Source organism: Tinamus guttatus, unplaced genomic scaffold (genome assembly GCF_059628265.1).
Source record: "Tinamus guttatus ecotype Peru unplaced genomic scaffold, ASM5962826v1 Tinamus_guttatus_pri_ptg001426l, whole genome shotgun sequence".
Classification (NCBI taxonomy): Eukaryota; Metazoa; Chordata; class Aves; order Tinamiformes; family Tinamidae; genus Tinamus; species Tinamus guttatus.
Window position 1 is genome coordinate 22160 of NW_028289960.1, and position 25947 is coordinate 48106.

The window sequence follows — 25947 nt, forward strand, 5'->3', positions numbered from 1 at the left end:
TCGGGTGGGCATTGAAGAGATCCCCGGAGCCTCCCCTGGGGAGTCCCGTGTCCCTCAGCCTCTCCTTACACGGGAGGCGCTTCATCACCACCGTCATCGTCACCACCGTCATCACCGTCATCGTCACCATCACGGTCATCGTCACCATCATTATTATCATCATCACTATCCTCACCACCATCATCATCATCATCATCACCATCATCATTATCACCATCATCACCATCATCACCGTCATCATCACCATCATTATTATCATCACCACTATCCTCATCACCATCATCATCATCACTATCCTCATCGCCGTCATCACCGTCATCATCACCACCATCATTATCATCATCACTATCCTCATCACCATCATCATCATCATCACCATCATCATCACCGTCATCACCATCATCATCATCACCATCATCATCATCATCACCGTCATCATCGTCATCACCGTCATCATCACCACTATCCTCATCACCATCATCATCATCGCTATCCTCATCACCATCATCATCACCGTCATCACCATCATCATCATCATCACCGTTATCATCGTCATCACCGTCATCATCGTCATCGTTATTATCATCACCACTATCCTCATCACCACCATTATTATTATTATTATTATTATTATTATTATTATTATTATTATTATTATTATCATCGTTATCGTTATCGTCCCCCACCCAACGCAGCTCCTACAGGGACGGCCCCGCTCTGCCCCTTTAACAGCGGCTCCCGCCCAGGGGGCGGGGCTCCGGCGGGCCGCGCCCAATGAGCGGCCGCTGGGCGGGGCCAGCGGATCCCTGCAGTAACGGGCGGGGCTTGCGGCCACTGCGGCGCTGCGGGGTGGGCGGGGCTAGGCCGGGCAGCGCCGGCCAATGAGGTGGCGTCGAGGGGGGCCGAGGGGCGGGGCGGCAGCAGCGAGGGGCGGGGCCGGCCGCTGAGGGATGGGGCGGGGAAGGGAGAGGAGCAGCCAATGAGCGCCCAGTGCGGAGGTCGGGGGCGTGGCGACGGATGCGGTGGGCGGGGCCTGTGTCCGGGAGCGGCCGCGGCCCTTGCGCACGGTTGTGGGCGGGGCCTCGGCCCTTGCGGACCATTGGGGCGGGGCCATTGATGGCGGTTGTGGGCGGGGCCGCGGCCGTTGGCGGCGGTTGTGGGCGGGGCTTCCGCCCTTGCGGACCGTTGGGGGAGAGGCGTGGCCGCCGGCGCCGGTTGTGGGCGGGGCTTCCGCCCTTGCGCACTGTTGTGGGCGGGGCCTCGGCCGCTGTTGGCGGTTGTGGGCGGGGCCGCGGCACTTGCGGACCGTTGTGGGCGGGGCCTCGGTCGTTGTCGGCGGTTGTGGGCGGGGCCGTTGGCACCGGTTGTGGGCGGGGCTTCCGCCCTTGCGGACCGTTGGGGTGCGGGGCCGCGGCCGTTGGTGGCGGTTGTGGGCGGGGCTTCCGTCCTTGCGCACTGTTGTGGGCGGGGCCTCGGCCGTCGCTGCTGGCTGTGGGCGGGGCCGCGGCCCTTGCGGACCGTTGGGGCGCGACCGTTAGCGCCGGTTGTGGGCGGGGCTGCCGGCGCCGGTTGTGGGCGGGGCCGCGGCCCTTGCGGACCGTTGTGGGCGGGGCCGTCGCTGCCGGTTGTGGGCGGGGCTTCCGCCCTTGCGGACCGTTGGGGCGCGACCGTTAGCGCCGGTTGTGGGCGGGGCCGCCGGCACCGGTTGTGGGCGGGGCCGCGGCCCTCTCGGACCGTCGGGGCGCGCCCGGTGACGGCGGCCGTGGGGGGCCATGGCGGAGCGCGCGGCCGTTGCTGGCGGCGGCGCCGCGCGCGGCCCCGGCGGGTCGGGCCCGCAACCGGCGGCCCCGCAGCCGCCTCCGCAGCCGCCGCCGCCGCCCTCGGGCTCCCCGGGGGCCGCCGCTCCCACCGGTAACAGCGGCGGCGGCGGCGGGGGGGGCCGCCCGGTGCAGATGAACCTCTATGCGACGTGGGAGGTTGACCGGAGCTCGCCCAGCTGCGTGCCCAGGTGAGCGGCCCCCTGTGTGCCCCCCGCCAGCACCCTTGGGTGCTGCGACCCCCTGTGTGCCCCCCGCCACCCTTGGGTGCTGGGACCCCCTGTTCCCCCCCCCCCCACCACCCCTGGGTGATGGGACCCCCCCAGGGCCCCTCCTCGGGGGGCTGCGACCCCCTGTGTCCTCCCCCACCGCCCTTGGGTGCTGCGACCCCCTGTGTGCCCCCCCCCCACCCTTGGGTGCTGCGACCCCCTGTCCCTCCCCCACCACCACCCTTGGGTGCTGAGACCCCCCCCGACCCCTCCTTGGGGGCTGCGACCCCCTGTGTGCCCCCCCCCCCACCCTTGGGTGCTGGGACCCCCTGTCCCCCCCCCCCCCACCACCCTTGGGTGCTGGGACCCCCCCCCGGCCCCTCCTCTGGGTGCTGCGACCCCCTGTGTGCCCCCCCAGCACCACCCTTGGGTGCTGGGACCCCCTGTGTCCTCCCCCCCCACCCTTCAGTGCTGCGACCCCCTGTGTCTTCGCCCCCACCCTTGGGTGCAGGGCCCCCCCTCCTCTGGGTGCTGCGACCCCCTGTCCCCCCCCCAGCACCACCCTTGGGTGCTGGGACACCCCAGGGCCCCTCCCTTGGGGGGCTGTGACCCCCTGTGTCCCCCCCCACCGCCCTTGGGTGCTGGGGCCCCCTGTGTGCCCCCCCAGCACCACCCTTGGGTGCTGGGATCCCCCCGACCCCTCCTCGGGGGCTGCGACCCCCTGTGTGCCCCCCCCCACCACCCTTGGGTGCTGGGACCCCCTGTCCCTCCCCCCCCACCACCGTTGGGTGCTGGGACACCCTGTGTCCCCCCCACCACCACCCTTGGGTGCTGGGACCCCCCTGGCCCCTCCTCTGGGTGCTGCGACCCCCTGTGCCCCCCCAGCACCACCCTTGGGTGCTGGGACCCCCTGTGTCCTCCCCCCCCCACCCTTCAGTGCTGCGACCCCCTGTGTCTTCGCCCCCACCCTTGGGTGCAGGGACCCCCCCCTCCTCTGGGTGCTGCAACCCCCTGTCCCCCCCCCCCCACCCTTGGGTGCTGGGACCCCCCCCGACCCCTCCTCGGGGGCTGCGACCCCTTGGGTGCCGGGACCCCCCCGGCCTCTCCTATGGGTGCTGCGACCCCCTGTGCCCCCCCCCCACCACCACCCTTGGGTGCTGGGACACCCTGTGTCCTCCCCCCCACCACCCTTGGGTGCTGGGACCCCCCCAGGGCCCCTCCTCTGGGTGCTGGGACACCCTGTGTGCCCCCCCAACACCCTTGGGTGCAGGGACCCCCTGTCCCCCCCCCCCCCCACCACCACCCTTGGGTGCAGGGACATCCCCAACCCCCTTGTCGGGTCCTGGGAGCCCATGTCCTCCCGCCTCCCCCACCCTTGGGTGCAGGGACCCCCCCGGCCTCTCCTATGGGTGCTGGGACACCCTGTGTCCCCCCCCTCCACCACCACCCTTGGGTGCAGGGATACCCCAGGGCCCCTCCCTTGGGGGGCTGCGACCCCCTGTGTGCCCCCCCCCACCCTTGGGTGCTGGGACCCCCCCCAGGGACCCCTCCCACCATTGGGTGCTGGGCCCCCCTCCCCGACCCCCTTGTTGGGTGCTGGGACCCCTTGTCCTCCCCCCCCCACCCTTGGGTGCTGGGACTCCCCCCCCCGACCCCCTCCTCGGGTGCCCCCCTCCCCTGGGGGGCTGCGACCCCCTGTCCCCCCCCGTTTGAGTGCAGGGACTTCCCCAAGGGACCCCCCCCACCCTTGGGTGCTGGGACCCCCTGTCCCCTCCCCCCACCCTTGGGTGCAGGGACCCGCCCCCCCCCCCCCAAGGACCCCTCCCCTGGGGGACTGCGACCCCCTGCCCCCCCCCAGCTGGGATCCCCCCCCAACCCCCTCCTTGGGGGCTGCGACCCCCTGTGTCCCCCCCCCCCACCTTGGGTGACGGGTTCCCCCCCCCCCCAGCCCACTTGGGTGACGGGACCCCCAGGGACCCCCCCACCCCCCCGAGTGATGGGGGGTCCCACTCGTGTCACCCCCCCCCCCCCGGACGTCACCCGTGTGCAATGCACATGTGTCTGTGCACACGCGTGTGCGAGGGAGCCCTGACCTGTGTGCACACGTATATGTGCACACGTATGTGCAGGGGAGCCCGTGTGCAATGCACATGTGTCTGTGCACACGCGTGTGCGAGGGAGCCCTGACCTGTGTGCACACGTGTATGTGCACACGTATGTGCAGGGGAGCCCGTGTGCAATGCACACGTGTCTGTGCACACGCGTGTGCGAGGGAGCCGTGACATGTGTGCACACGTGTATGTGCACACGTATGTGCAGGGGAGCCCGTGTGCAATGCACACGTGTCTGTGCACACGCGTGTGCGAGGGAGCCGTGACATGTGTGCACACGTGTCTGTGCACACGCATGTGTGAGGGAGCCCGTGTGCAATGCACACGTGTCTGTGCACACACGTGCACAGGAGCCCATGTGCAATGCACACGTGTCTGTGCACACGTGTGTGCAAGGGAGCCGTGACCTGTGTGCACATGTGTATGTGCACGCGTATGTGCAAGGGAGCCCCTGTGCAATGCACATGTGTCTGTGCACACGCGTGTGCAAGGGAGCCCTTGTGCAATGCACACGTGTCTGCACACGCATGTGCAAGGGAGCCCTGACATGTGTGCACATGTGTATGTGCACACGTATGTGCGAGGGAGCCCTTGTGCAATGCACACTTGTATATGCACACGTGTGTGCGAGTGAGCCCGTGTGCAATGCACACGTGTCTGTGCACACGCGTGTGCGAGGGAGCCCTTGTGCAATGCACACGTGTCTGCACACGCATGTGCGAGGGAGCCCTGACATGTGTGCACATGTGTATGTGCACACGTATGTGCGAGGGAGCCCTTGTGCAATGCACACTTGTATATGCACACATGTGTGCGAGTGAGCCCGTGTGCAATGCACACGTGTATGTGCACACGTGTGCGAGGGAGCCCGTGTGCAATGCACGTGTGTCCGTGCACACGCGTGTGCGAGGGAGCCGCGACCTGTGTGCACACGTGTATGCACACGTATGTGCAAGGGAGCCCCTGTGCAATGCACACGTGTCTGTGCACACGTATGTGCAAGGGAGCCCGTGTGCAATGCACATGTGTCTGTGCACACGCGTGTGCGAGGGAGCCCATGTGCAATGCACACGTGTCTGTGCACACGCGTGTGTGAGGGAGCCCGTGTGCAATGCACGTGTGTCTGTGCACACGCGTGTGCGAGGGAGCCCTGACACGTGTGCACATACGTGCACCTCCCGAGACGGCGCACGCATGCGTAGGTCGTGCACGTGCACACGTATGTGCACACGCATCATGCATGTGCAAGGCACGTCCGTCCCCGTGGCCACGCGTGTGTCCCCTGTGACACGCGTGTCCCCTGAGCACACTCACGTTCTGTGCGTGTTCGGGTCACCCGTGTCACCCGTGTGCGTGTCCCGGAGGTGCTCGTGGTCCCCGCAGCACCCACACGTGTCCCCCTCTTGTGTCACGCATGTCCCCTGTCATGCGTGTGGCCCATGTCACGTGTGTCCCCCGTGTCACCGGTGTCCCCATGTCATGCTTGCCCCCTTGTGTCACGGTCCCCCCATGTCATGTGTGTCCCCTCATGTCATGCTTCCCCATGTCATGCGTGTCCCCCTCTTGTCATGCGTGTCCCCCTGTCACATGTGCCCCACTCGTGTCATGCGTGCCCACACGTGTCTCCCTCTTGTGTCACGCGTGCCCCCGTGTCACTTTCCCGTGTCACATGTGTCCCCCGTCATGCATGCTACACGTGTCCCCCTCTTGTCACATGTGTCTTCCGTGTCACACGTGTCCCCCTCTCATGTCATATGTGCCCACGCGTGCCCCTATATCACACTTCCCCCTGCATTATATTCCCTGTCACACGTGTCCCCGTCACACGTGCCCATGTGTGTCCCATTTGTCACATGTGTCCCCATGTCCCCCGTGTCACGCATGCCCATGCGTGCCCCATGTCACACTTCTCCCTGCGTTATGTTCCCTGTCACACGTGTCCCCCGTCACGCGTGCCCACGTGTGTCCCCCTCTCGTGTCACATGTCCCCCGTGTCACGTGTGCCCACTCATGTCATGTTCCCCCTGTGTCGCACGTGTCCCCTGTCACACGTGCCCAGGTGCATCCCCCTCTCGTGTCACATGTGTCCCCCTCTCGTGTCACGTGTCACACATGCCCACTCGTGACATGTTCCCCGTGTCACACGTGTCCCCTGTCACGCGTGCCCACATATGTCCCCCTCTTGTGTCACATGTGTCCCTCTGTCCCCGTCTTCTGTCATGCGTGTCCCCGTGTCACGCGTGCCCATGCGTGTCCCTCTCATGTCACATGTGTCCCCCTGTGTCACGCGTGCCCACATGTGTCCCTCTGTGTCCCCCTCTCGTGTCACGTGTCACACGTGCCCACTCGTGACATGTTCCCCGTGTCACACGTGTCCCCTGTCACGCGTGCCCACGTGTGTCCCCCTCTCGTGTCACATGTGTCCCTCTGTGTCCCCCCTCGTGTTACATGTGTCCCCCTCTCATCACACATGTCCCCCCATGTCACACGTGCCCATGCGTGTCCCCCTCTCATGTCATGCGTGTCCCCTGTCACGCGTGCCCACATGTCACACTTGCCCGTGTCACGCGTGCCCACGTGTGTCCCCCTCTCATGTCATGTGTCCCCCTGTGTCACGCGTGCCCACATGTGTCCCCCTCTCGTGTCACATGTGTCCCTCTGTGTCCCCCTCTTGTGTCACGTGTCACACGTGCCCACTCGTGACATGTTCCCCCTGTCACACGTGTCCCCTGTCACGCGTGCCCACGTGTGTCCCCCTCTCGTGTCACATGTGTCCCTCTGTGTCCCCCTCTCGTGTTACATGTGTCCCCCTCTCATGTCACACCTGTCCCCCGATGTCACGCGTGCCCATGCGTGTCCCCCTCTCGTGTCACACATGTCCCCCGTGTCACACGTGCCCATGCGTGTCCCCCTCTCATGTCATGCGTGTCCCCGTCACGCGTGCCCACATGTCACACATCCCCGTGTCACGCGTGCCCACGCGTGTCCCCCTCTCGTGTCACACGTGCCCACGCGTGTCCCCCTCTCATGTCATATGTGTCCCCCGTGTCACGCGTGCCCACATATGTCCCCCTCTTGTGTCACATGTGTTCCTCTGTCCCCATCTCGTGTCATGCGTGTCCCCGTGTCACGCGTGCCCACACGTGTCCCTCTCATGTCACATGTGTCCCCCTGTGTCACGCGTGCCCACATGTGTCCCCCTCTCGTGTCACATGTGTTCCTCTGTGTCCCCCTTTCGTGTCACATGTGTCCCCCTCTCATGTCACACATGTCCCCCCATGTCACGCGTGCCCACGCGTCCCCCTCTCGTGTCACATGTGTTTCTCTGTGTCCCCCTTTCGTGTCACATGTGTCCCCCTCTCATGTCACACATGTCCCCCCATGCCACACGTGCCCACGCGTGTCCCCCCGTGTCCCCAGGCTCTTCAGCGTCACCCTGCAGCGCCTGGTCATGGTGCGGGAGGTGGCCAAGGACCTCAGCTCCGTCGTCATCGCCGCCAAGCTCCAGGTGGCACCCACGGCGGGGGGGGGGGGTGTCCCCAGGGTGCCATGGGGGGTGCCAGTGTCCCTGGGGTCCCCAGGGTGGCACCTTAAGGCAGGGCTGGGGGTCCCCAGGGTGCCCTGTGGCACCACAGGGGGTGTCTGGGGGTCCCAGGGGTCCCTAGGATGGCACCTTGAGGGGGGCATGGGGGGTCCCCAGGGTGCCACAGGTGATGCCAGGGGGTCCGGGGTCCCCAGGGTGGGTCAGTGGGATCCCAGGGGTCCCTAGGGTGGCACCTTGAGGTGGGTATAGGGGGTCCCCAGGGTGCCCCGTGGCACCATGGGGGGGGGGTGCCAGGAGGTCCAGGGGTCCCCAGGGTGCCTCAACAGAGTCCCATGGGGTCCCCAGGGTGGCACCTCGAGGTGGGGCTGGAGGGTCCCCAGGGTGCCCCGTGGCGCCAAGGGGGGTGCCAGGGCACCCGGGGGTCCCCAGGGTGGATCAGTGGGGTCCCGGGGTCCCCAAGGTGGCACCTTGAGGTGGGTATAGAGGGTCCCCAGGGTGCCCTGTGGCACCACGGGGGGGTGCCAGGGGCTGGAGGGTCCCCAGGGTGGCACCTCGAGGCGGGGCTGGGAGTCCCCAGGGTGCCCCGTGGTGCCAAGCGGGGGTGCCAGGGCGCCCGGGGGTCCCCAGAGTGGATCAGTGGGGTCCCAGGGGTCCCTAGGGTGACACCTTAAGGCAGTGCGGGGGGTCCCCAGGGTGCCACGTGTGATGCCAGGGGGTCCAGGTATCCTCAGGGTGGCACCTTGAGGTGGGTATGGGGGGTCCCCAGGGTGCCCCGTGGTGCCAAGGGAGGTGCCAGGACGTCCGGGGGTCCCCAGGGTGGGTCAGGGGGGTCCCAGGGGTCCCTAGGGTGGCACCTTGAGGTGGGTATAGGGGGTCCCCAGGGTGCCCTGTGGCACCACAGGGGATGTCAGGAGGCCCAGGGGTCCCCAGGGTGCCACAACAGAGTCCTGGGGTCCCCAGGGTGGCACCTCGAGGGAGGGCTGGGGGTCCCCAGGGTGCCCCGTGGTGCCAAGGGGGGGTGCCAGGAGGTCCAGGGGTCCCCAGGGTGCCTCAACAGGGACCCCGGGGGTCCCCAGGGTGGCACCTCGAGGGGGGGCTGGGGGTCCCCAGGGTGCCCCATGGCACCACAGAGGATGCCAGGGTGTCTGGGGGTCCCCAGGGTGCCCCATGGTGCCAAGCGGGGGTGCCAGGGCATCCGGGGGTCCCCAGAGTAGATCAGTGGGGTTCCAGGGTCCCTAGGGTGGCACCTTAAGGCAGTGCTGGGGGTCCCCAGGGGTCCCCAGGGTGCCTCAACAGGGACCCCGGGGGTCCCCAAGGTGGCACCTTGAGGCAGGGCTGGAGGGTCCCCAGGGTGCCCCGTGGCGCCAAGGGAGGTGCCAGGACGTCCGGGGGTGCCCAGGGTGGGTCAGTGGGGTCCTGGGGTCCCCAGGTGGCACCTTAAGGCAGTGCTGGGGGTCCCCAGGGTGCCACGGGGGGTGCCAGGAGGTCCAGGGGTCCCCAGGGTGCCTCAACAGAGTCCTGGGGTCCCCAGGGTGGCACCTCGAGGTGGGGCTGGGGGTCCCCAAGGTGCCCCGTGGTGCCATGGGGTATGTCAGGGAGTCTGGGGGTCCCCAGGATGGGTAAGTGGGATCCCTAGGGTGGCACCTTGAGGTGGGTATGGGGGTTCCCCAGGGTGCCTCAGGGGGGTCCCGGGGTCCCCAGGGCGCCCCGTGGTGCCATGGGGGATGCCAGTGTCCCTGTGGGTCCCCAGGGTGGCACCTCGAGGCGGGGCCGGGGGTCCCCAGGGTCCCCGTGGGTCCCCAGGGTGGCACCTCGAGGCAGGGTCGGGGTCCCCAGTGTCCCTATGGGTCCCCAAGGTGGCACCCTGAGGTGGGGCTGGGGGTCCCCAGTGTCCCCGTGGGTCCCCAAGGTGGCACCTCGAGGCGGGGCCGTGGGTCCCCAGTGTCCCCGTGGGTCCCCAGGGTGGCACCCCGAGGTGGGGCCGGGGGTCCCCAGTGTCCCCATCGGTCCCCAGGGTGGCACCTCGAGGCGGGGCCGGGGGTCCCCAGTGTCCCCGTGGATCCCCAAGGTGGCACCTTGAGGCAGGGCCGCGGGTCCCCAGTGTCCCCGTGGGTCCCCGGGGTGGCACCCCGAGGGGGGCTGGGGGTCCCCGTGGTGCCATGGGGGATGCCAGGGTCCCCAGGGGTCCCCAGGGTGGCCCCCCGAGGCGGGGCCGGGGTCCCCAGTGTCCCCGTGGGTCCCCGGGGTGGCACCTCGAGGTGGGGCCAGGTGTCCCCAGGGTCCCCGTGGGTCCCCAGGGTGGCACCTTGAGACGGGGCCACGGGTCCCCAGGGTCCCCGTGGGTCCCCAGGGTGGCACCTCGAGGTGGGGCCGGGTGTCCCCAGTGTCCCCGTGGGTCCCCAGGGTGGCCCCCCAAGGCGGGGCCGGGGGTCCCCAGTGTCCCCGTGGGTCCCCAGGGTGCCCCGGGTGGTGCCAGGGTCCCCGTGGGTCCCCAGGGTGGCACCTCGAGGCGGGGCCGGGGTCCCCAGTGTCCCCATGGGTCCCCAGGGTGACACCCCGAGGTGGGGTTGGGGGTCTCCAGGGTGCCCCGGGTGGTGCCAGTGTCCCCGTGGGTCCCCAAGGTGGCACCTCGAGGTGGGGCCAGGGGTCCCCAGGGTGACACCCCGAGGCGAGGTTGCGGGTCCCCAGTGTCCCTATGGGCCCCCAAGGTGGCACCCTGAGGCGGGGCCGGGGTCCCCAGTGTCCCCGTGGGTCCCCAGGGTGGCACCTCGAGGCGGGGCTGGGGGTCCCCAGTGTCCCTATGGGTCCTCAAGGTGGCACCTCGAGGCAGGGCCGCGGGTCCCCAGTGTCCCCGTGGGTCCCCAGGGTGGCACCCCGAGGGGGGCTGGGGGTCCCTGTGGTGCCATGGGGGATGCCAGGGTCCCCGTGGGTCCCCAAGGTGGCACCTCGAGGTGGGGCCAGGTGTCCCCAGAGTGACACCCCGAGGCGAGGTTGCGGGTCCCCAGTGTCCCTATGGGTCCCCAGGGTGGCACCTCGAGGCGGGGCTGGGTGTCCCCATTGTCCCCGTGGGTCCCCAGGGTGGCACCCCAAGGTGGGGCTGGGAGTCCCCAGGGTCCCCAGGGGTCCCCAGGGTGGCCCCCCGAGGCGGGGCCGGGGGTCCCCAGTGTCCCCGTGGGTCCCCAGGGTGGCCCCCCGAGGCGGGGCCGGGGACACCCGTGACACCCGTCCCGTCCCATTCCGCAGGGCTCCAAGCGGGTGCTGCGCTCCAACGAGATCGAGGTGGCCCTGCCACCCACAGGACCCCCCGAGACCGAGCTGCAGCTCACCATCTCGCTGCAGGTGGGACCCGCACCCATGGGTGCTGCCGGGACCCCACCCGTGGGTGCTACCGGGACCCCCACCCGTGGGTGCTGCCGGCCCTGGGACCCCCACCCGTGGGTGCTTCCATCCCCCGGGACCCCACCCGTGGGTGCTGCCGGCCCCGGGACCCCCACCCGTGGGTGCTGCCGGCCCTGGGACCCCCACCCGTGGGTGCTGCCGGCTGCCTGACCCCCACCCATGGGTGCTGCCAGCCCCGGGACCCCCACCCGTGGGTGCTACGGGCCCCGGGACCCCACCCGTGGGTGCCTCCATCCCCTGGGACCCCCACCCGTGGGTGCTGCTGACCCCGGGACCCCCACCCATGGGTGCTTCCATCCCTCGGGACCCCCACCCGTGGGTGCTGCTGACCCCAGGACCCCCACCCGTGGGTGCTATCGGCCCCGGGACCCCCACCCGTGGGTGCTACTGGCCCAGGGACCCCCACCCAAGGGTGCTGCCGGCCTCCGGGACCCCCACCCGTGGGTGCTGCCGGCTGCCTGACCCCCACCCATGGGTGCTGCCAGCCCCGGGACCCCCACCCGTGGGTGCTGCTGACCCCGGGACCCCCACCCATGGGTGCTTCCATCCCTCGGGACCCCCACCCGTGGGTGCTGCCGGCCTCCGGGACCCCCACCCGTGGGTGCTGCCGGCCGCGGGACCCCACCCGTGGGTGCTGCCGACCCTGGCACCACCACCCATGGGTGCTGCCGGCCGCGGGACCCCACCCGTGGGTCCTTCCAGCCCCCGGGACCCCACCCGTGGGTGCTGCTGGCCGTGGGACCCCCACCCTTGGGTGCCTCCATCCCCCGGGAGCCACCCTTGGGTGCTTCCGTATGGATCCCCCCAGGACCCCCACTCGTGGATGCTACCGGCCCTGGGACCCCCACCCGTGGGTGCTACCGGCCCCCGGAACCCCCACCCTTGGGTGCTACCAGCCCCAGGACACCTGCCCTTGGGTGTTTCCGTCTGGATGCCCCTGGCCCCCCCACCCTTGGGTGCTTCCATTCGTATCCCATGGGTGGGTGGGTTCCCGTGATGGATTCCCGTGATAGGTTCCCGTGCGTGGGTTCCCCTGGGCGCGCGGGCACCCATGGGTGGGTCCCCCTGGGCGGGTGGGCACCCATGGGTCTGTGGGTTCCTGTGGGTGGGTTCCCACGGGTGTGTGAGTTCCTGCAGGTGGGTTCCCATGGGTGGGTGGGCACCCATGGGTGGGTGGGTTCCCCTGGGCGGGCGGGTTCCCATGAGTGGGTTCCTGTGGGTAGGTTCCCGTGGGTGGGTTGCCATGGGTGGGTGGGTGCCCATGGGTGGGTTCCCATGGGTGGGCTCCCTCGGGTGCGTGGGTTCCCATGGGTGGGTGGGCACCCATGTGTGGGTGGGTTCCCATAGGTCCCATTCCCATGGGTGCTCGTGGGCAGATGGGCGCCCATGGGTGGGTGGGTTCCTGCAGGTGGGTTTCCATGGGTGGGTGCCCATGGGTGGGTGGCACCCATGGGTCTGTGGGTTCCTGCGGGTGGGCTCCCATGGGCGGGTGGGCACCCATGAGTGGGTTCCCATGGGTGGGTTCCTGTGGGTGGGCACCCATGGGTCTGTGCATTCCCATGGGTTTGTGGGTTCCTGTGGGTGGGTTCCCATGGGTGGGTGGGTTCCCATGGGTGGGCGGGTTCCCATGGGTGGGCACCCATGGGTGTGTGGGTTCCCATGGGTTTGTGGGTTCCCGTGGGTGGGTTCCCATGGGTGGGCGGGTTCCCATGGGTGGGCACCCATGGGTGTGTGGGTTCCCATGGGTTTGTGGGTTCCTGTGGGTGGGTTCCCATGGGTAGGTGGGCGCCCATGGGTAGGTGGGTTCCTGTGATGAGTTTCCACAGGTGGGCGCCCGTGGGTGGGTTCCCATGGATGTGTGGGTTCCCGTGGGTGGCTGGGTGCCCATGGGTGGGTGGCACCCATGGGTGTGTGGGTTCCCGTGCGTGGGCTCCCCTGGGCGCGCGGGCACCCATGGGTGGGGGGCACCCATGGGTGCGCACACACTGACACCCCCCCCCGCAGTACTCGCACTTCCTGAAGCGCGGCGCCAACCGGCTGCAGCTGATGGGCACCCATGGGTGGGTGGGTTCCCGTGATGGGTTCCCATGGGTGTGTGGGTTCCCGTAATGGGCACCCATGGGTGGGGGGCACCCATGGGTGCTGACACCCTCCCCGCAGTACCCGCACTTCCTGAAGCGCGGCGCCAACCGGCTGCAGCTGATGGGCACCCATGGGTGGGTGGGTTCCCGTGATGGGTTCCCATGGGTGGGTTCCCATGATGGGCACCCATGGGTGGGGGGCACCCATGGGTGCTGACACCCTCCCCGCAGTACCCGCACTTCCTGAAGCGCGGCGCCAACCGGCTGCAGCTGATGGGCACCCATGGGTGGGTGGGTTCCCGTGATGGGTTCCCATGGGTGGGTTCCCATGATGGGCACCCATGGGTGGGGGGCACCCATGGGTGCTGACACCCTCCCCGCAGTACCCGCACTTCCTGAAGCGCGGCGCCAACCGGCTGCAGCTGATGGGCACCCATGGGTGGGTGGGTTCCCATGATGGGCACCCATGGGTGGGGGGCACCCATGGGTGCTGACACCCTCCCCGCAGTACCCGCACTTCCTGAAGCGCGGCGCCAACCGGCTGCAGCTGATGGGCACCCATGGGTGGGTGGGTTCCCGTGATGGGTTCCCATGGGTGGGTTCCCATGGTGGGCACCCATGGGTGGGGGGCACCCATGGGTGCTGACACCCTCCCCGCAGTACCCGCACTTCCTGAAGCGCGGCGCCAACCGGCTGCAGCTGATGGGCACCCATGGGTGGGTGGGTTCCCGTGATGGGTTCCCATGGGTGGGTTCCCATGATGGGCACCCATGGGTGGGGGGCACCCATGGGTGCTGACACCCTCCCCGCAGTACCCGCACTTCCTGAAGCGCGGCGCCAACCGGCTGCAGCTGATGGGCACCCATGGGTGGGTGGGTTCCCATGATGGGCACCCATGGGTGGGGGGCACCCATGGGTGCTGACACCCTCCCCGCAGTACCCGCACTTCCTGAAGCGCGGCGCCAACCGGCTGCAGCTGATGGGCACCCATGGGTGGGTGGGTTCCCGTGATGGGTTCCCATGGGTGGGTTCCCATGGTGGGCACCCATGGGTGGGGGGCACCCATGGGTGCTGACACCCTCCCCGCAGTACCCGCACTTCCTGAAGCGCGGTGCCAACCGGCTGCAGCTGATGGGTTCCCGTGGGCGGATGGGCACCTGTGGGTGGGTGGGTTCCCGTGGGTGGATGGGTTCCCATGGGTGGGGGGCACCCATGGGTGCTCACACTGACACCCTCCCCGCAGTACTCGCACTTCCTGAAGCGCGGCGCCAACCGGCTGCAGCTGATGGGCACCCATGGGTGGGTGGGTTCCCGTGATGGGTTCCCATGGGTGGGTTCCCATGATGGGCACCCATGGGTGGGGGGCACCCATGGGTGCTGACACCCTCCCCGCAGTACCCGCACTTCCTGAAGCGCGGCGCCAACCGGCTGCAGCTGATGGGCACCCATGGGTGGGTGGGTTCCCATGATGGGCACCCATGGGTGGGGGGCACCCATGGGTGCTGACACCCTCCCCGCAGTACCCGCACTTCCTGAAGCGCGGCGCCAACCGGCTGCAGCTGATGCTCCAGCGCCGCAAGCGCTACAAGCACCGCACCTTCCTGGGCTACAAGACGCTGGCCGTGGGCCTCATCGACATGGCCGAGGTGCGCCCGCACCCATGGGTGCTGCGCGGGGGGCGCCCCGGGGAGCAGGGTGACACCCCGGGGAGGGCGACGGAGGGGTGCGGAGGGGGGCTGTGGCACCCATGGGTGCTGTGCGGGGAGGGCGACGGAGGGGTGCAGGGGGCTGTGGCACCCATGGGTGCTGCATCACCCAAACAAGGGTGTTGATGAGGTGCTGGGGGCTGCAGCACCCATGGGTGCTGTGCGGGGGGAGCCATGGGGGGCCGGGGAGCAGCGTGACACCCCGGGGAGGGCGACGGCGGGGTGCTGGGGGCCATGGCACCCATGGGTGCTGCGCGGGAAGGGCGACAGAGGGGTGCTGGGGGCTGCGGCACCCATGGGTGCTGTGCGGGGGGCGCCCCGGGGGGATGGGGAGCAGGGTGACACCCCGAGGAGGGCGATGGAGGGATGCTGGGGGCCATGGCACCCATGGGTGCTGCATCACCCGAACAAAGGCATTAGTGAGGTGCTGGGCGCCGTGGCACCCATGGGTGCTCCCATGGTGTGGCAGCACCTGAGCCAGGGGGGCTGAGGGTGCTGGAGGCTGCCGCATTCATGGGTGCTGCATCACCCGAACAAGGGCAACAGCGGGGTGCGGGGGGGCCGCGACACCCATGGGTGCCGTGCGGGGAGGGCAGCAGAGGGGTGCTGGGGGCCGCGGCACCCATGGGTGCCCTCATGGGGATGCCACACCTGAGCGAGGGCAACGGTGGGGTGCTGGGGGCCGCGGCACCCATGGGTGCTGCATCACCCAAACAAGGGTGTTGATGAGGTACTGGGGGCTGCAGCACCCATGGGTGCTGTGTGGGGGGCGCCCCCGGGGGCCCGGGGAGCAGGGTGACACCCCAGGGAGGGCGACGGCGGGGTGCTGGGGGCTGCAGCACCCATGGGTGCTGTGTGCGAAGGGCGACGGCGGGGTGCTGGGGACTGCGGCACCCATGGGTGCTGTGCGGGGGGCGCCCCGGGGGGATGGGGAGCAGGGTGACACCCCGAGGAGGGCGATGGAGGGATGCTGGGGGCCATGGCACCCATGGGTGCTGCATCACCCGAACAAAGGCATTAGTGAGGTGCTGGGGGCTGAGGCACCCATGGGTGCTCCCATGGTGAGGCAGCACCCGAGCGAGGGCGGGCGCGTGCTGTGAACCTCAGCACCCATGGGTGCCCCCATGGGAATGCAGCCCCCGAGCAAGGCGGGAGGCTGGCGGTGCTGGGCTCTGCAGCACCCATGGGTGCCCCATCACGCAGGTGATGCAGCACCCCAGCAAGGGGGGCTGAGGGTGCTGGGGGCCGCGGCACCCACGGGTGCTGCAGCACCTGAGCAAGGAGAGCTGAGGGTGCTGGGGGTGCTGTTAACCTCAGCACCAATGGGTGCTCCCCAGGTGATGCAGCACCCCAGCGAGGGCGGGCGGGTGCTGGGGGTCTTGTGAACCTCAGCACCCATGGGTGCTCCCTAGGTGATGCAGCACCCAAGTGAGGGCGGGCAGGTGCTGTGAACCTCAGCACCCATAGGTGCCCCCATCACGCAGGTGATGCAGCACCCCAGTGAGGGCAGTGGGTGTGGGGGGTGCTGTGAAGCTCAGCACCCATGGGTGCTCCCCAGGTGATGCAGCACCCCAGTGAGGGCAGTGGGTGTGGGCGGTGCTGTGAAGCTCAGCACCCATGGGTGCTCCCAGGTGATGCAGCACCCCAGCGAGGGCAGTGGGTGTGGGGGATGCTGTGAAGCTCAGCACCCATGGGTGCTCCCCAGGTGATGCAGCACCCCAGCGAGGGCAGTGGGTGTGGGGGATGCTGTGAAGCTCAGCACCCATGGGTGCTCCCCAGGTGATGCAGCACCCCAGCGAGGGCAGTGGGTGTGGGGGATGCTGTGAAGCTCAGCACCCATGGGTGCTCCCCAGGTGATGCAGCACCCCAGCGAGGGCGGGCGGGTGCTGGGCCTGCACCACGTGGTCAAGGACGTGGCGGTGCCCGTGGCCGAGATCCGCCTCAACTCGCTCTCCAGCCAACCCATCGACCACGAGGCCAAGAGCAAGACGGCGGGTGAGCAGCACCCATGGGTGCTCCCGGCACCCACCCGTGGGCGCGGAGGAGCCACCAGCGGGGACACCCAGGGGTGCTGGGTGGCCCCCTCAGCTCCTCGTGGAACGGGGTTTGGTGGGGGGAGCGTCCCAGGGTGGGATGGGAGTCCAGGGGGGCACCCATGGGTGCTCCCAGCACCCGCCAGGATCCCCTGCAGCAGCGAGGGGTGGAGGAGCCACCAACGGGGACACCCAAGGGTGCTGGGTGGCCCCCTCAGCTCCTTCTGGAAAGTGATTTGGGGGGAGCGTCCCCAGGGTGGGATGGGCATCCAGGGGGGCACCCATGGGTGCTCCCAGCACCCGCTGGGGGTGCGGAGGAGCCACCAGCGGGGACACCCAGGGGTGCTGGGTGGGCCCCTCAGCTCCTTTTGGAACGGGGTTCGGGGGGGAGCGTCCCCAGGGTGGGAAGGGCACCCAAAGGGGGCACCCATGGGTGCTCCCAGCACCCACCCGTGGGTGCGGAGGAGCCACCAGCGGGGACACCCAAGGGTGCTGGGTGGCCCCCTCAGCTCCTCCCGGAACGGGGTTTGGTGGGGGGAGCGTCCCCAGGGTGGGCTGGGCATCCAGGGGGGCACCCATGGGTGCTCCCAGCACCCGCCGGGATCCCCTGCAGCAGCGAGGGGTGGAGGAGCCACCAACGGGGACACCCAAGGGTGCTGGGTGGCCCCCTCAGCTCCTCACGGAAAGGGGTTTGGTGGGGGGAGCGTCCCCAGGGTGGGATGGGCGTCCAGGGGGGCACCCATGGGTGCTCCCAGCACCCACCGAGATCCCCTGCAGCAGCGAGGGGTGGAGGAGCCACCACCGGGGACACCCAAGGGTGCTGGGTGGGCCCCTCAGCTCCTTTTGGAACGGGGTTTGGTGGGGGGAGCGTCCCCAGGGTGGGAAGGGCACCCAAAGGGGGCACCCATGGGTGCTCCCAGCACCCACCCGTGGGTGCGGAGGAGCCACCAGCAGGGACACCCAAGGGTGCTGGGTGGCCTCCTCAGCTCCTCGTGGAACGGGGTTCAGGGGGGAGCGTCCCCAGGGTGGGACGGGCACCCAAAGGGGGCACCCATGCCGGGGGTCACCCATGGGTGCCCCCAGACCGCTCTCCGGACATGGACAACTACTCGGAGGAGGAGGACGAGAGCTTCTCCTCGGAGCAGGAGGGCAGCGACGACGCTCTGCACGGCCAGGTGGGTGCCCCCCGCCCACCCAGCACCCATGGGTGCCCCCCCTGCCCGCCCGGCACCCATGGGTGCCCCTCTCCCGCTGCCCCCAGGACCTCTTCTACGAGGAGGAGGAGCTGCAGAAGGTGAAGAAGGCCCGGAGGAAGCTGCCGGCCTCCGCCTCGGCCCGGGTGAGCGGGGCCGGGGGGTCCGTGGGGGTCCCGCTGCACCCATGGGTGCCGTGGGTGCCCCATTGCAAGCGGGGGGGTCTGTGGAGGTCCCACTGCACCCATGGGTGCCATGGGTGCCCCATTGGGAGCGGGGGATCCGTGGGGGTCCCGCTGCACCCATGGGTGCCATGGGTGCCCCATTGGGAGCGGGGGATCCGTGGGGGTCCCGCTGCACCCATGGGTGCCATGGGTGCCCCATTGGGAGCGGGGGATCCGTGGGGTCCCGCTGCACCCATGGGTGCCATGGGTGCCCCATTGGGAGCGGGGGGTCTGGCTGCACCCATGGGTGCCCCATTGGGAGCGGGGAGTCTCTGGGGTTCCTGGCGCACCCATGGGTGCTGTGGGTGCCCCGTTGGGAGCGGGGGGTCTGTGGGGGTCCCGCTGCACCCATGGATGCCATGGGTGCCCCACTGCGAGCGGGGGATCTGGCTGCACCCATGGGTGCCCCATTGGGAGCGGGGGGTCCCGCTGCACCCAGGGGTGTCGTGGGTGCCCCATTGGGAGCAAGGGGTCCGTGGGGTTCCCGCTGCACCCAGGGGTGCTGTGGTTGCTCCATGGCCAGCGGGGGTCTGTGGGGTTCCCGCTGCACCCATGGGTGCTGTGGGTGCCCCATTGCGAGCGTGGGGTTCCCGGTGCACCCAGGAGTGCTATGGGTGTCCCATTGGGTGCCGGGGCTCCGTGGGGGTCCCACTGCACCCATGGGTGCTATGGGTGCCCCATTTGGTGCAGGGGGTCCCAGCGCACCCATGGGTGCCCCATTGGGTGCCAGGGCTCCGTGGGGGTCCCGGCACACCCATGGGTGCCCCATTGGGTGCCGGGGCTCCGTGGGGGTCCCAGCGCACCCAGGGGTGCCCCATTGGGTGCCAGGGCTCCGTGGGGGTCCCGGCACACCCATGGGTGCTATGGGCGCCCCATTGGGTGCAGGGGGGTCCCGGCGTACCCATGGGTGCCCCATTGCGAGAGTGGGGTTCCCGGTGCACCCAGGAGTGCTATGGGTGTCCCATTGGGCTGCCGGGGCTCTGTGGGGGTCCCGCTGCACCCATGGGTGCTATGGGTGCCCCATTTGGTGCAGGGGGTCCCAGCGCACCCATGGGTGCCCCATTGGGTGCCGGGGCTCCGTGGGGGTCCCGGCGCACCCATGGGTGCTATGGGCGCCCCATTGGGTGCAGGGGGGTCCCGGCGTACCCATGGGTGCCCCATTGGGAACAGGGGGTTCCCAGTGCACCCAGGAGTGCTATGGGCGCCCCACTGGGTGCCGGGGCTCCGTGGGGGTCCCGGCGCACCTATGGGTGCCCCATTGGGTGCCGGGGCTCCGTGGGGGTCCCGGCACACCCGTGGTTGCCCCATTGCGAGTGTGGGGTTCCCGGCGCACCCAGAGGTGCCGTGGGTGCTCCATTGGGTGCCAGGGCTCCTTGGGGGTCCCAGCGCACCCATGGGTGCCCCATTGGGAACAGGGGGTTCCCAGTGCACCCAGGAGTGCTATGGGCGCCCCATTGGGTGCCGGGGCTCCGTGGGGGTCCCGGCGCACCCATGGGTGCCCCATTGGGTGCCGGGGCTCTGTGGGGGTCCCACTGCACCCATGGGTGCTGTGGTTGCCCCATTGGGAGTGGGGGGGTTCCCGCTGCACCCATGGGTGCTATGGGTGCCCCATTTGGTGCAGGGGGTCCCGGCGCACCCACGGGTGCTGTGGGTGCCCCATTGCGAGCGTGGGGGTCCCGGCGCACCCATGGGTGCCCCATTGGGTGTCGGGGCTCCGTGGGGGTCCCCAGCGCACCCATGGGTGCCCCATTGGGTGCAGGGGGGGTCCCGGCATACCCATGGGTGCCCCCATTGCGAGCGTGGGGTTCCCGGTGCACCCAGGAGTGCTATGGGCGCCCCACTGGGTGCCGGGGCTCCGTGGGGGTCCCGGCGCACCCATGGGTGCCCCATTGTGTGCCGGGGCTCTGGGGGGTCCCGGCGCACCCATGGGTGCCCCAGCCCCTCACCCCGACCCCGCGTCCCCCCCGCAGCAGCCCAACATCAAGCAGAAATTCGTGGCCCTGCTCAAGCGCTTCAAGGTGCCGGACGAGGTACAAGGGGGGGGTCCCCCCGCCACCCACGGGGCCCACGGGGTGGCCGCGGGGCACCCATGGGTGCTGGGGCGGCAGGTGGGCTTCGGCCTGGAGCACGTGTCGCGCGCCCGCATGCGCGAGGTGGCCGAGGACCTGGACGAGCTCTACGACACCCTGGACATGTTCAACCCCAGCGACAGCGGCGCCGACCCGGACGACACCGACAGCGTCCTGAGCACCCCCAAACCCCGGCTGCGGTGAGGGGGGACCCCCGCGGGGTCCCCAGGGTGTCCCCGGGCTGAGAGGTGTCACCTGGGTGTCCCCAGGGGGTCCCCAGGGTGTCCCCAGGGCGTCCCCGGGCTGAGAGGTGTCCCCAGGGGGTCCCCATGACCCCCGCGAGGTCCCCGGGCTGAGAGGTGTCCCCAGGGCGTCCCCAGGGTGTCCCCAGGGGGTCCCCGTGCCAAGCGGCATCCCCAGAGTGTCCCCAGGCTGAGAGGTGTCCCCGGGGCGTCCCCAGGGTGTCCCCACGTCCCCCGCAAGGTCCCCGTGCCGAGCAGCGTCCCCAGGGGGTCCCCATGCTGAGAGGTGTCCCCGGGACGTCCCCAGGGCGTCCCCAGGGTGTCCCCAGGGTGTCCCTGTGTCTCCTGCGAGGTCCCCGGGCTGAGAGGTGTCCCCAGGGCGTCCCCAGGGTGTCCCCAGGGGGTCCCCATGCTGAGCGGCGTCCCCAGGGGGTCCCCATGCTGAGAGGTGTCCCCGGGGCGTCCCCAGGGTGTCCCCACGTCCCCAGGGTGTCCCCAGGGTGTCTTCAGACTGAGAGGTGTCCCCAGGGTGTCCCCACATCCGCCGCAAGGTCCCCATGCCGAGCGGCGTCCCCAGGGGGTCCCCAGGGTGTCCCTGTGTCTCCCGCGAGGTCCCCGGGCTGAGAGGTGTCCCCAGGGGGTCCCCAGGGCGTCCCCAGGGTGTCCCCGTGTCTCCCGCGAGGTCCCCGGGCTGAGAGGTGTCCCCAGGGGGTCCCCAGGGGGTCCCCGGGCTGAGAGGTGTCCCCAGGGCATCCCCAGGGCGTCCCCAGGGTGTCCCCTTGTCTCCCGCGAGGTCCCCGGGTTGAGAGATGTCCCCAGGGCGTCCCCAGGGCGTCCCCAGGGGGTCCCCGTGCCGAGCGGCGTCCCCAGGGTGTCCCCAGGCTGAGAGGTGTCCCCAGGGTGTCCCCAGGGTGTCCCCACGTCCCCAGGGTGTCCCCAGGGTGTCCCCGGGCTGAGAGGTGTCCCCGGGGCGTCCCCAGGGTGTCCTCACGTCCCCCGCGAGGTCCCCGTGCTGAGCGGCGTCCCCAGGGGGTCCCCATGCTGAGAGGTGTCCCCAGGGTGTCCCCAGGGGGTCCCCATGAGGTCCCTGTGCTGAGAGGTGACCCCGGGGCGTCCCCAGGGTGTCCCCAGGGGGTCCCTGCGTCCCTAGCAAGGTCCCCATGCTGAGAGGTGTCCCCAGGGCATCCCCAGGGTGTCCCCACGTCCCCGCGAGGTCCCTGTGCCAAGCGGCGTCCCCAGGGTGTCCCCGTGCCGAGCGTCGTCCCCAGGGTGTCCCTGTGCTGAGAGGTGTCCCCAGGGTGTCCCCAGGGCGTCCCCGGGGTGTCCCCACGTCCCCCACGAGGTACCCATGCTGAGAGGTGTCCCCAGGGGGTCCCTGGGCTTAGAGGCGTCCCCAGGGCGTCCCCAGGGTGTCCCCAGGGTGTCCCTGTGTCTCCCGCGAGGTCCCCATGCTGAGAGGTGTCCCCAGGGCATCCCCAGGGTGTCCCCACGTCCCCCGCGAGGTCCCCGTGCCAAGCGGTCTCCCCAGGGGGTCCCCATGCTGAGTGGTGTCCCCAGGGTGCCCCAGGGCATCCCCAGGGGGTCCCCAGGGTGTCCCCAGGGTGTCCCCGGGCTGAGAGGTGTCCCCAGGGCATCCCCAGGGTGTCCCCAGGGTGTCCCCATGCCCCCCGCAAGGTTCCTGGGCTGAGAGGTGTCCCCAGGGTGCCCACCCGCAATGTCCCCATGTCCTCGTGGTGTCCCCATGTCCTCGCGGTGTCCCCAGGGTGCCCCCCCCACACTGTCCCCGTGTCCCTGCGGTGTCCCTGAGGTGCCCCCCCCACAATGTCCCTGTGTCCCCGCGGTGTCCCCAGGGTGCCCCCCCCTGCAATGTCCCCATGTCCTTGCGGGTTCCTGGGGTGCCCCCATCCCCACAATGTCCCCGTGTCCCCCCAATGTCCCCGTGTCCTCGCGGTGTCCCTGGGGTGCCCCCGCCAATGTCCCCGTGTCCCCGCAGTGTCCCCAGGGTGCCCCCCCAATGTCCCCATGTCCCTGCAGTGTCCCCATGTCCTCGCAGTGTCCCCAGGGTGCCCCCCCGCAATGTCCCCGTGTCCTTGTGGTATCCCCAGGGTGCCCCCCCCCCGCAATGTCCCTGTGTCCTCATGGTGTCCCCATGTCCTTGCGGTGTCCCCCAGGATGCCCCCCCCCAATGTCCCCATGTCCCCGCAGTGTCCCCGAGGTGCTCCCCCGGAATGTCCCCGTGTCCCCGCGGTGTCTCCGTCTCCCCATGTCCTTGCGGTGTCCCCATGTCTTCGCAGTGTCCCCATGTCCCCTTGTCCTCGCGGTGTCCCCAGGGTGCCCCCCCCCCGCAATGTCCCTGTGTCCCCGGGGTGCCCCCCCATGTCCCCATGTCCTTGCGGTGTCCCCGTGTCCCCATCCCCAAAATATCCCCATGTCCTCACAATGTCCCCGTGTCCCCGCGGTGTCCCCGGGGTGCCCCCATCCCCCCAACGTCCCCATGTCCCCGCGGTGTCCCCATGTCCCCATGTCCTCGCAACGTCCCCATGTCCCCGCGGTGTCCCCGTGTCCCCGCGTCCCCCCAACGTCCCCGTGTCCCCGCGGTGTCCCCGTGTCCCCATGTCCTCGCAATGTCTCCATGTCCCCGCGGTGTCCCCAGGGTGCCCCCATCCCCCCAACGTCCCCGTGTCCCCGCGGTGTCCCCGTGTCCCCATGTCCTCGCAACGTCCCCGTGTCCCCGCGGTGTCCCCGTGTCCCCCCAACGTCCCCGTGTCCCCGCGGTGTCCCCATGTCCCCATGTCCTCGCAATGTCCCCATGTCCCCGTGGTGTCCCCGTGTCCCCATGTCCTCGCAACGTCCCCGTGTCCCCGCGGTGTCCCCGTGTCCCCGCGTCCCCCCAACGTCCCCATGTCCCCGCGGTGTCCCCGTGTCCCCATGTCCTCGCAATGTCCCCATGTCCCCGCGGTGTCCCCAGAGTGCCCCCATCCCCCCAATGTCCCCATGTCCCCGCGGTGTCCCCGTGTCCCCATGTCCTCGCAACGTCCCCGTGTCCCCGCGGTGTCCCCAGGGTGCCCCCATCCCCCCAATGTCCCCATGTCCCCGCGGTGTCCCCAGGGTGCCCCCATCCCCCCAACGTCCCCGTGTCCCCGCGGTGTCCCCGTGTCCCCATGTCCTCGCAACGTCCCCATGTCCCCGCAGTGTCCCCAGGGTGCCCCCATCCCCCCAATGTCCCCATGTCCCCGCGGTGTCCCCGTGTCCCCGCGTCCCCCCAACGTCCCCGTGTCCCCGCTGTGTCCCCGTGTCCCCCCGTCCCCCCAACGCCCCCGTGTCCCTGCGGTGTCCCCGTGTCCCCAGGCCCTTCTTCGAGGGGCTCTCCCAGTCCAGCTCGCAGACGGAGCTGGGCACCGCGGGCCGGGACGGCGCCGGGAGCAGCGCCCAGGGCGGCGCGGTGAGCGGGGGGCCATGGGTGCCGGGGGGGGGTGATGGGTGCCGGGGGGGGGCCATGGGTGCTGGGGGGGGTGATGGGTGCCGGGGGGGGGTGATGGGTGCTGGGGGGGCCCTGGGTGCCGGGGGGGGGCCATGGGTGCTGGGGGGGGGTGATGGGTGCTGGGGGGGCCCTGGGTGCCGGGGGGGGGCCATGGGTGCCGGGGGGGGTGATGGGTGCTGGGGGGGGGTGATGGGTGCTGGGGGGGCGATGGGTGCCGGGGGGGCACTGGGTGCTGGGGGGGGTGATGGGTGCCGGGGGGGGGCCATGGGTGCTGGGGGGGCCCTGGGTGCCGGGGGGGGGCCATGGGTGCTGGGGGGGGGTGATGGGTGCCGGGGGGGCCCTGGGTGCCGGGGGGGGGCCCTGGGTGCCGGGGGGGGTGATGGGTGCTGGGGGGGCGATGGGTGCCGGGGGGGCACTGGGTGCCGGGGGGGCGGCGATGGGTGCTGGGGGGGGCGATGGGTGCCGGGGGGGCACTGGGTGCTGGGGGGCGATGGGTGCTGGGGGGGCGATGGGTGCTGGGGGGGGGCGCTGGGTGCCGGGGGGGGCGCTGGGTGCTGCGGGGGGGGCACTGGGTGCCGGGGAGGGGCTCTGGGTGCCGGGTGGGGGCACTGGGTGCTGGGGGGCTCTGGGGTGGGTGCTGGGTGCCCTGGGGGGCTCTGGGGGCTCTGGGGTGCCCTGGGGTGGGTGCTGGGCGCCCTGGGGGGCACTGCGGGCACTGGGGGGCTCTGGGGTGGGTACTGGGGGCTCTGGGGGCACTGGGGGGCTCTGGGGGGCTCTGGGTGCCCTGGGGGGTTCTGAGGTGGGTGCTGGGGGCACTGGGGGGCTCTGGGGGGCTCTGGGTGCTCTGGGGTGGGTGCTGGGTGCCCTGGGGGGCACTGCGGGCACTGGGGGGCTCTGGGGTGGGTGCTGGGTGCCCTGGGGGGCTCTGGGGGCTCTGGGGTGCCCTGGGGTGGGTGCTGGGTGCCCTTGGGGTGCTTCTTGCTGTGCCGGGTGGCACCCAGGGCTGCTGGGGGGGGCTGGGAAGGGTTTCGGGGTGCTCCGGGGGGGTCCCAGGGCCGCCCTGACCCCCCCCTCCCGGCAGGCGGAGGTGGGGGCTGCCCACAGAGGGGGGGGCTGCCGCCCCCCCGAGGACGCCGGGCTGGACCCCGAGGTGCCGGTGAGGGGGGGGGGCCCTTTACCCCAAATCCCGGGGTGCCCCCGACCCCCAAGTATTGGGGTGTCCCCATTGGGGTGTCCCCAGGTGCCCCTGACCCCCAAGTATTGGGGTGTCCCCAGGTACCCCCGACCCCCAAGTATTGGGGTGTCCCCATTGGGGTGTCCCCAGGTGCCCCTGACCCTCAAGTATTGGGGTGTCCCCTGCCAGTGTCGGGGTGACCCACACAGTCCCCAGCCGCCCCCCCCCCCCGGGTATTGGGGTGTCCCTGGTCCCCTATTCCGTAGTCTCGGGATCCCCCCCATATTGAGGTTCCAGGGGCACCCCCAATATTAGGGTGCTGGAGCCCCCCCCCATTATGGGGGGGTCAACTGAAATCTCCCAGCCCCCCCAGGACGTGGGTGCCCCCCCAGAACTGGGTGCTCCTGGGTGCTCCCATCACCCCAATACTGGGGTGCCTGGGCCGCCCCTCCCCAGATTTGGGGTGCCCCCAGCTCCTCCCCACACATGGGGGGGCCCCCGAGTTAGGGGGGGACCCCCAAATTGGGGGGGGCCCTTGCTCTGATGCTTCCCCATGCAGGAGGCCGGGGGGGACCTCGAACTCCTGCTGGAGTCGGGGGGGGTCCCCGAAAAGCTCAAGACCCCCCTGAGGGGCAGCAAAGGGGAGTCGGCGTCACCCAGGTGA

The 25947-nt window shown here is 70.3% G+C and overlaps 1 protein-coding gene across 1 annotated transcript; it reads left to right on the forward strand.

Moving 5' to 3' along the window:
• The first annotated feature begins 1930 nt into the window (after positions 1-1930).
• LOC148590353 (phosphofurin acidic cluster sorting protein 1-like) lies at positions 1931-25947 on the forward strand. Its single transcript, XM_088539136.1, has 11 exons — positions 1931-2008; positions 7558-7645; positions 10925-11020; positions 14682-14807; positions 16721-16862; positions 17984-18075; positions 18162-18239; positions 20288-20347; positions 20426-20586; positions 23977-24070; positions 25843-25947. Exons 1-11 carry the CDS (start codon positions 1953-1955, stop codon positions 25945-25947), a joined length of 1098 nt encoding a protein of 365 aa, XP_088395262.1. The 5' UTR covers positions 1931-1952.